Consider the following 15884-nt stretch of genomic DNA (forward strand, 5'->3'; position numbering starts at 1 on the left):
GAAGTGACCCCAAGAATTCACAACTACAATGAGGTTGGGGGAAAGTGATCCCAGATCCTCCATTAAATGGGATAAAGATCAGCACTGTCTTTTACTCAACCACAACCGTGTTTTTTGGGGACTTGGGCAGACCTTAGATGTTCCCACAGAGTGATGGAAAGGGCCACAAACAAGAGTATTTGGAATTCTTTTAGTGGGGCTGAAAGGATCCTGCAGGTCTATGTTGGACTGGACTGGCCTCCAGTCATTACAAGACTGAAGAAGGAAGCTCTCTGAAAACCCTCCAGCAGCAATGAAGAAGGCTGAAGCCACAACAGCAAAATCTCCCCTTTCTCCTCTGGTATTATCTGATTTATGAACCTTGGAATGGTATTCCCTCTGTGAAGCCAATGAAACCCCAAGCTAAAATAAACAAATAGCCAAATGGGCGTTAAAAGCCATGCAGCTCAGATGTTTAAGTGTGGGCATGAAAGTCATAAAAACCCAAGCAGACCGAGTGGCAGAGAAATGTACATCAAAATCTGAAGTTTTTAATGTTTGATGTTTTATCGTGTTTTTAATATTCTGTTGGGAGCTGCCCAGAGTGGCTGGGGAAACGCAGCCAGATGGGCGGGGTATAAATAAATTTATTATTAATATAAATTATTATAATTGCGGAAGGCTCTTTCAAATGGTGACGTTGCAGAGCTGGGTAACATGCCAGGGACTGACTCTTGGAGCATTCTGCATGCATAGCATATGCTCTACCCACTGAGCTGAGGGTCCTTCCTTATGCAAAGCAGGAGTAGCAAACTTACTTTCATTCATTCATTCATTCATTCATTCATTCTATAATCACATTGCTCCAAAGAGGTCAAATTGGCCCCCTCCCCTCCATATGATCCTCAACAACCCCTCTATGAGGTAGATTAGGCTGAGAATTTGTGGCTGGCCCAAAGTCACCCCACTGAACTGGGTGGCCAAGTGGGGATTTGCACCGTTTCCCCAGGTTTATTTAGTATTTAGCGTATTTAACCAACTGCATGATATACAGTGGTACCTCAGGTTACAGATGCTTCAGGTTACAGACTCTGCTAACCCAGAAATACTACCTCGGGTTAAGAACTTTGCTTCAGAATGAACAGAAATAGTGTGGCGGCGGCAGGAGGCCCCATTAGCTAAAATGGTACCGCAGGTTAAGAACAGTTTCCGGTTAAGAACGGACCTCCATAACAAATTAAGTTCTTAACCCAATGTACCACTGTAATCAGCCTTAGCATCCTGAAATAAGTCCTAGTACAGAGTAAACTGGGTACATTTCATTTTTTATATAGAAAAATGCAACAGTGATGATGGCAACATAAGAAAAGCATCTTGGATCAGACCAGTGTCCCATCTAGTACAGCATCCTGTTCTCACAGCGGCCCACAAGCAGGACCTGAGTGCAACAGCACTCTTGCAGTCTCCAGCATCTGGTATTCAGAAGCACATTGCCATGAGTATGTCTAAACCATGGGTAGGCAAACTAAGGGCCGGGGGCCGGATCTGGCCCAATCACCTTCTAAATCTGGCCTGTGGACAGTCCGGAATCAATGTGTTTTTACGTGAGTAGAATGTGTCCTTTTATTTAAAATGCATCTCTGGGTTATTTGTGGGGCATAGGAATTCGTTCTCTCCCCCCCCCCAAAAAAAATATAGCCCAGCCCCCCACAAGGTCTGAGGGACAGTGGACCGGCCCCCTGCTGGAAAAGTTTGCTGACCCCTGGCTCTAAACCTCTTTTAAAGCCATCCAAGTTGGTAGCCATCATTGCCTTCTGTGGGATTGAATTCCATAGATTAACTATGCACTGTGTGGAGACATACTTTCTTTTGCCTGTCCTGAATCTATCAACATTCACCTCCCTGATTATAGTGATATGCAAAGAGCTTGTGGCTCCCTCCTTGTCTTTCCACTGGCAGATGACAACTTTCTTATTCTGACAGGTTTTGGGGAAGTGGCTGTTTTGAAGGAAAGGGCTGTTGCTGTGATGTTTCACTGTAATTATTTATAAGTTTTAAGTCAGGGGTCAGCAACCTTTTTCAGCTGTGGGCTAGTCCACCATGTGGTGGGCCGGACTATATTTTTTGGGGAAATATGAACGAATTCCTATGCCCCACAAATAACCCAGAGATGCATTTTAAATAAAAGCACACATTCTACTCAGGTAAAAACACACCGATTCCCGGACCATCCACGGGCCAGATTGAGAAGGCAATTGGGCCGCATCCAGCCCTTGGGCCTTAGGTTGCCTACGCCTGTTTTAAATGATATTGTGTGTTTGTAATTAATAGATTAGATAGAAGATAGATAGATGATAGATGATAGATAATAGATAGATGGTAGATAGATAGATAGATGATAGATATAGATGATAGATAGATAGATAGATAGATAGATAGATAGATAGATAGATAGATAGATAGATAGATAGATGATGGATAGATAGATGATATAGATAGATAGATAGATAGATGATAGATAGATAGATAGATAGATAGATAGATAGATAGATAGATGATGATAGATAGATAGATGATAGATAGATAGATAGATAGATAGATAGATAGATAGATAGATAGATAGATAGAGATAGATAGATAGAGATAGATAGATAGATAGATAGATAGATGATAGATAGATAGATAGATAGATAGATAGATAGATAGATGATAGATAAATAGATAGACAGACAGATATGATTGCTTTTAGCTTTTTCTATTTTATCTGTAAGCCGCCTTGAGTCCCTGTCAGGGAATTATTAAACACATATACTACTGCTGCCACTACTAATACTACTAATAAATAGCTGGCATCTCTACTATCTCCCACTCTCCATCCCACCAGCAACAGACAGTCCAGAAGGGATCCCAGCTGCAACTCTTGGGGAGGGGCAGACTCCCCTGTGCTGTCCCCAACTGCATTATTAACAAGTAGTCTCCACTGTAATCCCTAGTAATGTAAGCAAATACCTTGGACTACCCAGGCAGCAGATTTGCTGAGTAAGGAGATGTCAATTTACACAGCCAAGCTATACGATTAAGCTCCCTGACCCTGCAAGTTCAGCATTCTTCCCTTATGAAGTGGGGAGAGAGAGAGAAAGAGAGAGAGGATGGCTCCACTGGGGATAATTCAATACCAGCTCTCAGGTTGCTTAAGAACCCCAAGTAATCAGAACGACTAAGGTAGAGGATGAGCAACCAGCAACCTGAGCTGCCAAGTTCTGCCCTCATCCCTCTTGCCAACTTATTGATGTGTGGGTGTGGGTGGGTGTATAGGAAGAGATGGTTATAGCCATGGAACTTGCCAGGATTCCATTGTGGGAAACTGAGGAGGTGGGGCCTTAGCTCACCACCCTCTTAACTTCTCAAAGTGTCCCTGAGAGTGTCCCCAGAGTGTTGACCAAGTAACTAAAGGAAGCATTTTTTTCCTCTTTCTTTTTAAAAATTGTATCTGTGCAATTGCACAACCTTCTGAGTTGTTTTTATAATAATTTTTATTAATTTTACATTTTTCAAAACTTAATACCATTTTCATAAAACAATACAATAAACTTTTGGCTATATGTGCCTAAGACTTCCCTCCTCCACTTGGTTTAAAATACAGAACCTAAATTGCTGTCTGGGACTGGGTTTGTGGAACACTTCCTGCCAGTTTTAAAACGACTGTGCTGGTGCCGCCTGATTTGTTTCCAAGCAACATTCAACATGCTAATCTTAACATTCAAAGCTCTAAGCTATTTGACTACCTCCTTCCACATGAACCTGCCTAAGTATTAAGGTCTTCTTTTAAAGCTCTTCTCTAGATAACCCTACCTTCAAATACGAGGCAGATGATGCCAAGAATATGTCTTTCTCTGGCATGGCTCCCTGGATCTCTAATATTCTCCCCAAGAAAGCTCACCTGGTGCCAAGATGTCTTTTTCAGTTCCAGGTTTTGCCAACTATTTTATATCTGGGAGCTATTATTTTTAATCTTGGTTACTGTATTTTAAAATGATGCTTTATAATTTTATTTAATAGTGTTTATTGTGTTTTTATATCTTCCACGCGAACATGAGGTTGTGTTCTCTGCCCACTTGGATGCTATACTCTCATAATAATTTATTTGGAGCCCAAGTACTGTATTCATAACAGAGATAGCTAAGCTAGTTCCCTGGGGGTGGGGGGCTGGGCTGTGAAGCATTTTTATCTGGCCCTCATCTGCCCTACCAAGATGTAACCAATGTCACACTCACATTTAAGGCACATGCCCCTGCTCCAGTTTGTTAAGAGTGCTGGGAATTGTAGCTCTGTTAAGGGTAAACTGCAGTTCCCAAGATTCCTTCAGGGAAGCCATATGCTTTAAATACATGATTTGACCAAAGTACAGTGGGGCAGAGATTGCCTACAGTTTCACTTTCAGAAGTTTTCCATAGTTGGATGAGAAAGAAATATCTCACATACTATGGGATAGACCCTAATGTTATAAGGGAAGAGGTGTAGCTCAGTGGCTGAGCATCTATTTTGTACACAAAAGGTCCCAGCTTCCATTCCTGGCATCTCCAAACAGGGTTAAGAGAGATCTTGGAGAGTCACTGTCAGTCACTGAAACTAGATGGACCATTTGTCTGACTTGGTAGAAGGCTACTTCTATGTTATTGTCTCATAAGAACATAAGAAGAGCCACCTGGATGAGGCCAATGCCCATTTAGTTCAGAATCCTGTTGTCGCAATGGCCAACCAGATGCTACTTTGACATCTCTAGACTGTAAGCAGCCTATAACTGGAAATAAACAAATAAAGGAAGTCTGAAAAGCAGGACCTAGGCAGATCAGCACTCTCCTTACTTGTGATTCTAAGCAACAGGCATATGGAGGCATGCTGCCTCCGCTGTTGGAGACAGACCACAGACGTCATGGCTGGAGGCTCATCCACTGAACTCCACACTGAATAGATATTTGAACAGAAACAGCAACCTCCACACCACCCTGGCTCTAACTGCCCGCCACAGGAGTTGTGTTACACTTGCAGCCCTGGACCACTAAAGTTGTTCACCTATAAATTATGCTATTTAGTGTTGTCGCTTAATAAGAAGCCAAAGCTATTGGGGAGTTGTTTAAAAACGGTGTGCCTTTTTATTAGATTCTTAAATGATTTAGCATGGTGTAAGGGAATTTCACATGGGCATCCAAGATGGTTGAAAGCTCCACAGCCTATAAACTGAATTCGTGATACATCGAGCTCAAGCTGTCATCAAAAAATGCACTCGTTAATATTTCAACAGATACTTCCTAATATGGGATAATAGAGGTTTCATTACATTGCATTCTATTTTTAGTATGTGCAGCCTTTGGCCATAACAATGGGTTTTTCAAGCCAAGTTAAACCTATAGGAAAAAAAATAACATGGTGGAGGGAGAATCATTAAAAAAACACGGGGTGGAGAGGACTTAATGCTGGAAAATAACATGTGGTCACAATTAATAAGTGTTTGGGGAAATGGCCCACACCTGATACCTGAATGTGTATACCTGGACCCTCCCTGGAACAGGGAGATGAAATACTAAACCTTATCTGGAAATTTCAAATTTTTGTTTTTTAATTTCAAACTTTCTGGCACCATGTTGGAAATGCAGTCATAGGCTTACAAATTTAGAGGTAAAAGTCCTTTGGGCAATCTTAGATTCATTGCTGGATCATTCGTGTCTACAGGTTGGATTACTGCAATGCACTCTACGTGGGGCTGCCCTTGAAGCCCTGTTTTGAACTGGTTGCCAGTTCATTTCCAGTCCCAATTCAAGGTGCTCACATTAATGTTTAAAGCCCTAAATGACTTAGGCCTTCCATACCTGAAAAACCGCCTAGTTCCCTATAGACTGGGAAGGCAAAAGACAAAGAGCCCAGCAACAGTTGGAGTCGGAGTCAATGACATGCAAAGTCAGCTGATTCTAGTTTTTCCTCAATGAGTTCTAGATTAGCAACACTGAGACGAAGGAGGAGGAAGCTGAAAGGCAGTGGCACCTCCTTTATTGGATATAAGTAAGAAGGCAATTGGACGCGGGTGGTGCTGTGAGTTAAACCACAGAGCCCAGGACTTGCCGATCAGAAGGTTGGCAGTTCGAATCCCCGTGATGGACTGTGCTCCCATTGCTCGGTCCCTGCTCCTGCCAACCTAGCAGTTCGAAAGCACATCAAAGTGCAAGTAGATAATTAGGTACTGCTCCGGCGGGAAGGTAAATGGCGTTTCCGTGCGCTGCTCTGGTTTGCCAGAAGCGGCTTAGTCATGCTGGCCACATGACCCAGAAGCTGTACGCCAGCTCTCTCAGCCAATAAAGAGAGATGAGCGCAGCAACCCCAGAGTCGGCCACGACTGGACCTAATGGTCAGGGGTCCCTTTATCTTTAAGAAGGCAATAGGTGGGGCTAGCTAATGGCAAGGTGAGGTTGGTGGAGCAGGGCCTTGTTGGTCCTAATGGACCAGTCTTGAAGAACATGATCAGTCTAGAACATATCAAACACACATACACTGTGCACTACAGGAGAAGAGCTGTAATGAAAAATTATTCTACTACTACCGATCTTCTCACAGATATTACAGGTTCTCAAAGAATTACAAGGTTTCCAAGGAAAAAAAGACCCTAGCTCAGAAACATGCATTGTTTGCATTTATATTTGCTTATGCAGAAAGAAGTGATTGCATAAAGTTAGCCCACTTCTTAAAAATACGTTTACACTGTTGTAATAAATTCCTACCTCTCTTTAGAGTATGACTCGAGGCTTTAAATGAAGAATGTGGTTCAGTTGAGCCAAATTTTAGGCAGTTTCACATTTAAGAGTAATTTATGAGCTTGGTGTCATGAGCATTAAATTATCGCTTTTCCTCAGAAGATGATCTGCCTTGTTTCACACTCTGGAGCTGCATTTTATAAGAAGTCCTTTCTAGGTAATGGGACTTTAAATCACCATTTAAGACCTTTGAAGCAGACCTTAAGAAAGGCACGTCCGATTTCCTAGAGAAAACACCACATTTATAGCTAATCTAAGAAGGCATGCCTTTCTTTTAGTGTCTGATATCTACACTTACTTAAACAAGAATGTCATCCTTGGCCCCACTAAATACCTGAGATATTCTTTTCTCCCATAAATGTAACATAACTTGTATAGCTGTTTCAGAACCCACAAATTAGAGTCTCTTTTAAACATAAATCAATCAGTTTATGCCAGAGCTATTTTTAACATTTAACCAGATTTTTCTGCAAAGTGATGGAATCCATTTGCAAGATTGCCACGTTTTGGTCACAGAATTGCAAGCAAACGACCGTTCCTTTCCAGCAATATAAATGCACACAGAACTATAGTTTGTACATCAAATTCTCAACTCCATAAACTGCAATTCTGCCAGAGCTGAAAAAATAAGACTCAAGCTGTTTATGCCTAGTTATGAAGAAGATATTTGAAATGCATTGGGTTCAATATACATATTTATTTGCAAAGCTTCCTCCCCCTTTTTTATCTCCTGTATTTTATGTCTTCCCATCTAGTAATACATTTCAAAATATAACATCACAATGCACACACTTACCACTCCTTTAGTCACACATGCTTACCTTGTAAACATTGTAATCACAACATTGTAAATATTGTCGTCACAAGGAAGTAGATACAAGACCAAGATAAATTTTGCTGGTCATCAAAGCTCTTTCAACAGCCTACCCTAAAATACTTGAGATTTTTTTCCAAGTTCCTCCTTATACAAATATACACATTAATTTTCATAGGATGAAAAGCATGTCCTTACATATATTTTTCAGCTTCTGCTCTGAATAACTTAAGTTTGTGCCTAAATGTGACAGCCTAAATACCATGTTCTGAAACCAAAGGTCTCTTATAGAATCCTGGCCAGCTCCCGCCTGCACTGATGGGTGCCATTCTAATGAGGCCTTTGATTCTCATAAGAACCTTTGGAAAAGTGCTCCAAGATCACCTGGTCCCCAAACCATGTCATAAGGAATAGGCTCTTTTGTGTGTCACAGCAGATTAGGGTTTCCCCACCCTCTCCCCTCTTAGGCACAAAAACGTTAATCCAAACAAGACAGGAGTCAATTAGGTCATTAACACACTAAGCCTATTAGAAGCCATGACATCACATCTGTCTTGAAGCAAAAGGGAGAAAAAGCAATCATGGTTTTTTTAAAAAAATGCACAGACACACACAAATAAGAAAAGAGCCCAAGGACAGTTCATGAAATTTAAGATCTACTAGGCTAGCTGGAAAATACTTAGTTAGAAGATACTGTAACTATTGCACTTAACTAGGGATGCGTAGAGAACTCCTCTCCAGAATATTTTTGTAAATCCAAATATTTCTGCCTCTACTGTTTGAAATTTCAAAGAGAAATTAAGTTCTTACTCTCTCTTGAAAATGTCACTTTCACTGAAATTGGGTGGCAATTATTTTTATTTATTTATTACATTTTTCAGTTGCTTTATACAAAAGAAAAAGTATAAAACACAATGCATAACAGCACTTAGGGGGAACCGGAAATGGATTTGGGGGGTGGCGGCCTGTGAGCACAACTCTGTTCTGGTGCTAACAGCCCCTTGCTCAACAGCAGCTAAGATAGAATCATGTTATAAAACTTGTATGCCTTTCACACTTTGCTCCAGTCAGTATCTCTTGGGATTCCAGTAAAACACAAAGCAGATGTCACAAGCTTAAAGTCTGTGCCCTCTCTTATAGTCTCTTTTGCTCCACAGCCATGCAGGTTGCATTCCCCAGGGAGGCAGGCTGCTGGAAGTCAAGGCTCTGCCCGTCTTCATAAGAATCAAGTCTTTTGCTAAAACAATGCTTTTCATAGCTTAGCCAACACAGCACAGCCCACTTGGAACTGATCAGGGTCCTGATCTGCATTGCTTACAGGAAGGGTTGTGCAGAAAATGTAATTAGCCTTATTGGCATTTTTGCTTACTTCAGAATTTTGCAAAGGTTTTACTCCAAATGTTCAGCCACGCTTCACTCTCTAAGTTCCCATTAAGTGTCACATACCTAGAATAGATAGGCATCAAGGGCACAACTATTTCTAGCATTGTTTTGGGAGGCTGCCTTGCACCCACCAATCAGATGGGGCTAACCTAATTTATATATTCTGAAGGAAGCTGTACTGAAATCAGCAGGACTTGGGGGGAGGGGAAAGAGGTCAGAACTCATTGGCATTATTTGCATGCAGAAAGTCCCAAGTTCAATGCCTGGGGTCTCCACCTAAAAATGTTCAGGTAACAGGTGCTAGGAAAGACATCTCTAGGCACCCTGAAGTCTGATGCTGCTAGGAAGGAGGTGGCTCTGAAATAGATGGAACTTGGCTCATAACTCAGATGTAGAGCATGTAAAATGTAGGCTTTGCATGCAGAAGGTTCCGGGTTCAAATCAAATCAAATCAAATATCTTTAATACGGTCAATGACCAGAAAGAGCTTCCAGGTTCAATCCCAAGCTTCTCCTGGTAAAGGTAAAGGGACCCCTGACCATTAGGTCCAGTCGTGGCTGACTCTGGGGTTGCGGCGCTCATCTTGCTTTATTGGCTGAGGGAGCTGGCATACAGCTCCCGGGTCATGTGGCCAGCATGACTAAGCCGCTTCTGGCAAACCAGAGCAGTGCACGGAAACGCCATTTACCTTCCCGCCATCTATTTATCTACTTGCACTTTGATGTGCTTTCGAACTGCTAGGTTGGCAGGAGCAGGGACCGAGCAACGGGAGCTCACCCTGTTGCAGGGATTCGACCTTCTGATCAGCAAGTCCTAGGCTCTGTGGTTTAACCCACAGCGCCACCTGTGTCCCCCTTCTCCTGGTAGGATGGTGAAATATCTCATTCTGGAGAGCTGGTGCTAGTCAATGTAGACAGTACTGGGCTAGATGGAACAATGTTCTGACTCAGTATAAGGAAATTCCCTGTATAATCACAGTAGAAAATAGCAGGCTAGCTGGATAAACAGTCTGGCCTGGCAGTAGGCAACATCCTGTGACTTGCTTTCAGATATATTGCAAGGAATTGCAGGGATCAAACAAGCAGCTCTACTGGTTAAATATTAGTTTCCTACTAACTGCATCAGGGCGGGGAGTTCATGTCAGAATATAAAAGCTACAGACCACAACACTCCTCGTCATCGGTTGGGAGATCAGATGACCTTAGAAAGCCACTCATGTCATTCCCTCATTTTGGATATGCTGGTATGCTTCTATAAGGTTCCCCTGACCTTTGCTTCTATTGCTCAAGACATCTGCCACCTCCCAAGCCCTTGTGGCCTGGACCTTGCTAGCACTTCAACCTGTACAGAACATAGATATGAAAAGAGTGTATCCATGTTCTTTGGCAGGCCAAAGGGTTACACAGGATGAGTAAGGATAAACAGCTAGACCCAAAGGCTGCATATCTTAGAACATTCCACCTACAGTGCTATACCCATTGGAACTTCTTTTCATTACAGTTGCTGTCTCTTATTATATTTTCAGCACTTTTCAAGCCTTTCAGATTGAGATGTTTATATTAGAATGTATCTGTGCTGGACTTGAACTTGTTTTTATTGCTGGTAAATGTAACTAGGATTTGATCAGAAGAGCACTCCTTGGTTTCTACCAGCTGGAATTCGGCTGCGTTACTGCCTCCCATCATGGACACAGAGCAAAGCCATTCTGCTGAGGAGCCACTTTATCCTCCATTAACTTGTCCAATCCTCATTTAAAGCCATCTAAGATGGTGGCCATCAATGCCTCCCATGGGAGCGTGTTCCATGTACTGTGTGAATATGTACTTTCTTTTATCTGGTCTGAATCTTCAAATATTCAGCTTCCCTGGATGTCTACAAGTTTCAGTGGGCGAAGAGAAAAACTTTCCTCTACCTACTTTCTCCAATTTTATAGACTTCTACCATGTCACCTCCTACTTTCCATTTCTCAAAACTAAGATGTCCAAAAGGCTGCAACTGTCACTCAATCCCATTGATCCTTTTGGTCGCCTTTTACTAAACCTTTTCCAACTCTGCAAACATACGAGTAAGCAAGCAAGCAAACAAACAAACGAACAGGTGTGCAAGGCCAACTCTAGCTGCGACAACCGCCACTGCTCCAAGGAGGCCACTCATTCACACACCGACTTCCAATAACCCACCTGCTACAACTCTGCAGGGCTCAACTGGGATCTCCAACTTGCCGGGATGTGCCGATCTGGTGGCCCGTTTGTGCCTGATAAAGTGCTCTTTCCCATGAAACGAGGTCTCGGAAGTGTTCACTGGTTGTATCTGCACCTGTTCTGATCCAATCTGGATATAGCCAACCTGTTCACCACAAAAACAAAACAAAAAAGAAAAAGAAAAAAGATTTTTAAACATTTCTACTATATGTTTATGAGCTCACTGGGCTAAGTCTTATCACCACATCACACTTAGAGCTCTAGCAAAAATTTTAGCGGGCCACCATTGCGTGCTCAGGCATACATCAAACTTTTAAAAGGGAAATGTTCATCTCCTTTTTTTTACTGTTACAGCTGTATGCAAGACCCACCAGATGGGTACAGACTGAGAATAAGGCCAGATATTTCAAGGGGGAGGGGTTGTTTTTAAGAGAGAGTTCTATACCAGCTAGGCAGCCACCCAAATAAGTTCTCTGCACGTACATATGACTGCTGGGATGTGGAACAGCTGACTGCATTAATGTGATTTACAATCTACATTACATATGTGTTATAAATTACACAGGCCACACACACACAACACGCTAGTCTTTGTCTTCACTTACACCAGGGCAGTCTCATTGACATACTTTAGCTATATAGCTTCATAGGAAGATTACAAACTAAAATAAGAGAACTGCTCACATTTCTTGTTAACATTTTCAGGAGAATTCAGCCAAGGCAAGAAGATTGCTGAATTTTACTGGTGAGGATGAAGTTCATAAATCAGCTTGGTCTTTCTCCTCTCTTGATTTACATTCTAGGGTGCTTTCAGTACACTAATAACAGAAGCACAGTTCCAATGTGGGCTCTCTACTTTGGAAGTTGCGGAAGAGGAAAGCTAATATTTGGAGCATCACTATATCACAATAAATGAACAAGAACATACCAAGAGCTCTGCTGGATTAGGCCAAAGGTCCATCTAGTCCAACGCCCTTGTTCTCACAGTGGCCAACCAAATGCCTATGGGATTAGAGCAGGGTTTTCCAAACTTGGGTCTCCAGCTGGCTTTGGACTACAATTCCCATCATCCCTAACCATTGGTCCTGCTACCTAGCAATGACGGAAGTTGTAGTCCAAAACCAGCAGGAGACCCAATTTGGGGAAACTCTGGATTAGAGCTACCAATAGCCTTATCCTCCATTATTTTGTCTAATCCTGTAAACAATTTAAGAAGAGCCCTGGCATCCTCCTCTATATTGCAGGGCTGTTATACTCAGGCCCTGTTTATGGGCTTCCCATGGCCATCTGGTTGGGCACCATGAAAACAGGGTGCTGGATTAGATGGGCCATTGGGCCAAGCCAATTGGGCTAATCTTCTGTTCTTAAGACAGGCTCATCATCCCCTCCCTTGAAAACCAAACTGGTACCAGGTATTAAAAAAAAAAAACTTCAAATGAGCCCCAGGAGAGCCCTCATGTTTCCCCACTTACTACGGGATCACACATCCTCCCCATCCCAGTGGGTAAAACATTTTGACTGAATGTTGGAAAGATCTGGCTGAATGAGAAATCTTGGCCTGCTTTAGATTAGATAAATCCAACCAGGTACCTCATTTGAAAAGGCCTGCACAGCTGTGACCCAGCAGGCCCATCCACAGCTGCAGAGTTCAGGTTGCCATAGAATCATAGAATTGTAGGGTCGGAAGAGACCCTGAGGATCATCTAGTCCAGGAATATTCAGCTGTCCCATATGGGGATTGAACCTGCGACCTTGCCATTATCAGCACCATGCTCTAACCAACTGAGCTATCCAGTGTTGGTGGATCACATGTTGTTCAGGGCTGTCCTGTGGGCTACTGCACAGTTAGCTAGAATGAGCTGAACAGCCCTGAAGTGCGTTGCAGTGCATTTGAGGAGCTGTTTATGTCAACTGACAGCATTTTGCATCACTTAACTAGAATATTCCTTATGGAAGAGTTAAAAGCAGGGATGTCGGAGAATTCCAATAGAAACAGAAACAGGAAATTGCCGATGTTCACTTATTCGTCCTGTGTCCAGCACGGAAATGAATCGGCACAGAAATGTCATTTTTCTCAATCCAGAATTGATGCTCGTCTTCCAACATGCTGCTTTCAACTTACGTTGATTTTGGAGCCTGCCGTCTACAAGTGTGGGTGTGGTTGCCTGATACAACCCTTGATTTAGTTATCCATGCCTTCTCCTACCTGAGCTAGCCCCAGGTGAATAAAGAAGGAAGCGGTGATTGTGATCTTGATATACGCCCACCCACAACCACATCAAGCAGGTGTTACTACACACCTCACCATTATCAGGACCACCTACATCTGTTTTCAAATGGGCACAATGTGGGGTAATGCAGAATCAATCTGCAATGGGCTTTTATTTTCAGAATGAAACCTGTTTTCTCAAGACTACATAGAGAAAACTAAAGAAGGCTACATAGAGAAAACATGGACCCAGTCTCCATTATAAATTATAGAATAAAATGTTGCATCTTGCAGTCTATGCCTGCAAACAATAAGTAATTGCTTACATTTTATCCCCCCCACCCCGGCATCGTTTTTCCTTTGCACTGAAATGAATGAGGTGGAATAACATAATGTAACTTACATGTTTTGTGTGATTGCTTATGTAAATTATATACATTTTTTAAATTTGTCACAGCAGACAGCAACACAACTAACGTGTCTTTTGGTGGAAGACAAACTGCAGTGGAATGGAAACAGCACAACACAGAATGGAAAGCACTGCTTTCTTACATGCTTAGTTAAGAGACTATCACATCACACTTACCGGGGAGGCCTTTCATAGCATGGGAATTAAGGGATATTGTTGCACAGGTGGACTTCTTAGCTCTGCCACCATTAGATATCTAGGAATGGGTAACAGCATTGGGATGTGCTTTTCTAGACTGTTGGTTCGGCCGCTCACAAGGACTATGTTTCCCTCTGGTACAAATGCATTCCTGACACATCAGGGAGGAGACTAGACTAGAATTAACAAACTGGAAGAAGTTCAGAGGAGGTCAGTGAAGATGGTCCATGATACAGGAAGCACAAACTAGCAGCAGCGGATGGTACCTGCTGAGACAGGTGGGGCCAAGGAAATGGTAACTAAGGATAGATGGAGCAGGGAATCACAGTGGTCGGAGACAACTAATGATAGCTTTCCCCTCATTCTCCTCCTTTGCAAATGACATTAAGGACATAAATTATTTCCATCTGTAATGTTCAAAGAAATCCAGCAATGAAAATACTAATTGAAATACAAGGCTGCAATACCATGTGGGCTTATTTAGGAGTAAGCCCCACTGAATTCAGCGGAAACTACTTCTAAGTAGACCTACATAGGATTGCTCTGCATTCATCATCCACCACCTGCCTCTCTTTTGCACACATGCATATGCATACACACACACACACACAGGCTCCAACCAGACAGAGAACAGAGTTGTCATTGCCTGTGGAAAGAGTAGTGCCCCAGTTTCCCAGAGCAAAGCGCCTTTCCCTGCCTACTTGGAAAAGTTGAAGGAACTATGTATGTTCACCCAGGGAAAACAGAAGTGGGAAATAATATCCCTCTTCTAATACCGGAAGGACTCTCACACAAAACAGGGGAAAAGTTAGTTCTCTGATGCCCTATAACACAGGACTGGATCTCTTGGACGTACGTTAGAGGTGGAACACAAGAAGAAGTTTCCTGGCAGTAAGAACAGTTTAGCTTTGGAACAAATTACACAGAGAGGTGATGGCAATTACCATTAAGAAACAACCTCCCATTGGCACCAACAGGAACATCGGAACACAAAAGCCTGCAGGATCAGGCCAACAGCCTATCTAGTCAAGCATCCTCTTCTCTCAGTGCCTCACAGCTCCCTGCTCCCCCTCCTGTCCACATCATCAAGGCAACCATAGTTACTGCTCCCCACTGAACATCTGGATAGGTCTTCCCAGCATCAGCAGCTGGGCATAGTTAGAGGATCATGTTCTCTGCGCCTCCATCCCATGTGTTTGGTAGTGCTTTTCAGGATATGTAGTTTTTGCCGCAATGTGTTCTCTGCCAACAATGATGCAGTTAGCAGGGCTGGAAGAGGACCAACAATAGGAGAGGGTCCATGTTCCTATCTGTTGTGGTTAGTTTACTGCTGAGCCCATGTTATTTTACGTACGCATGGCACACAGATGTCACGGACGCAACTGCTGTTCGCGAACAACCCTTGGTTTTGTTCTTCCACAGATGGAATTCCCATTAAAAGTTATGCTGCCTGGCTTTTAGGAGATAGAGAGCTTGCAAGCAACCTGCTCATCATCACCGCAGAGCTATTTCAGCTTCAGATTGTGGTACACAGTGAGCATCGCTGTCACGGCAGGAATCGGGACAATACCATGCTCTGCCCAACTTTCCAAAATGGAAAGTGCCTTGGTAGGCCATTGCTCACAGGGGTTTCCAGTGGTAGAACAAGTGCTTTGATTATATCCTGGCATCTCCAGCTGACGTGATCTCAGCCAGCAGGCTTGGGGAAGACCTCTGCTTGAGGCCCCGGAAGAAGACTGTCACTCAGAGTTAACAACACTGATCTGACTCCGTGTAAAGCAGCTGCATATGTTTCAGATGCTGGGGGAAATACTTCAAAAGGAGAACTATCTCAAAGCGAAATATACAAAGGATTGCTCAACAGATGCTTCCCACTCTGTATCCCACC

The 15884-nt window shown here is 42.8% G+C and overlaps 1 protein-coding gene across 2 annotated transcripts in view; it reads right to left on the reverse strand.

The window, feature by feature from the left end:
• The window catches only part of ADAMTS17 (ADAM metallopeptidase with thrombospondin type 1 motif 17), a 182982-nt gene that overhangs the window by 158736 nt on the left and 8362 nt on the right, over positions 1 to 15884 (reverse strand). For both annotated transcript variants that reach the window (XM_081888428.1, XM_081888427.1), the window contains exon 3: positions 11160 to 11325. In XM_081888428.1, coding sequence (XP_081744554.1) covers positions 11160 to 11325 — 166 coding nt within the window. The remainder of the gene's footprint in view (positions 1 to 11159; positions 11326 to 15884) is intronic.

This window comes from Podarcis melisellensis (assembly GCF_964234715.1).
Source record: "Podarcis melisellensis genome assembly, chromosome: 14".
In the NCBI taxonomy this organism is placed as follows: Eukaryota; Metazoa; Chordata; class Lepidosauria; order Squamata; family Lacertidae; genus Podarcis; species Podarcis melisellensis.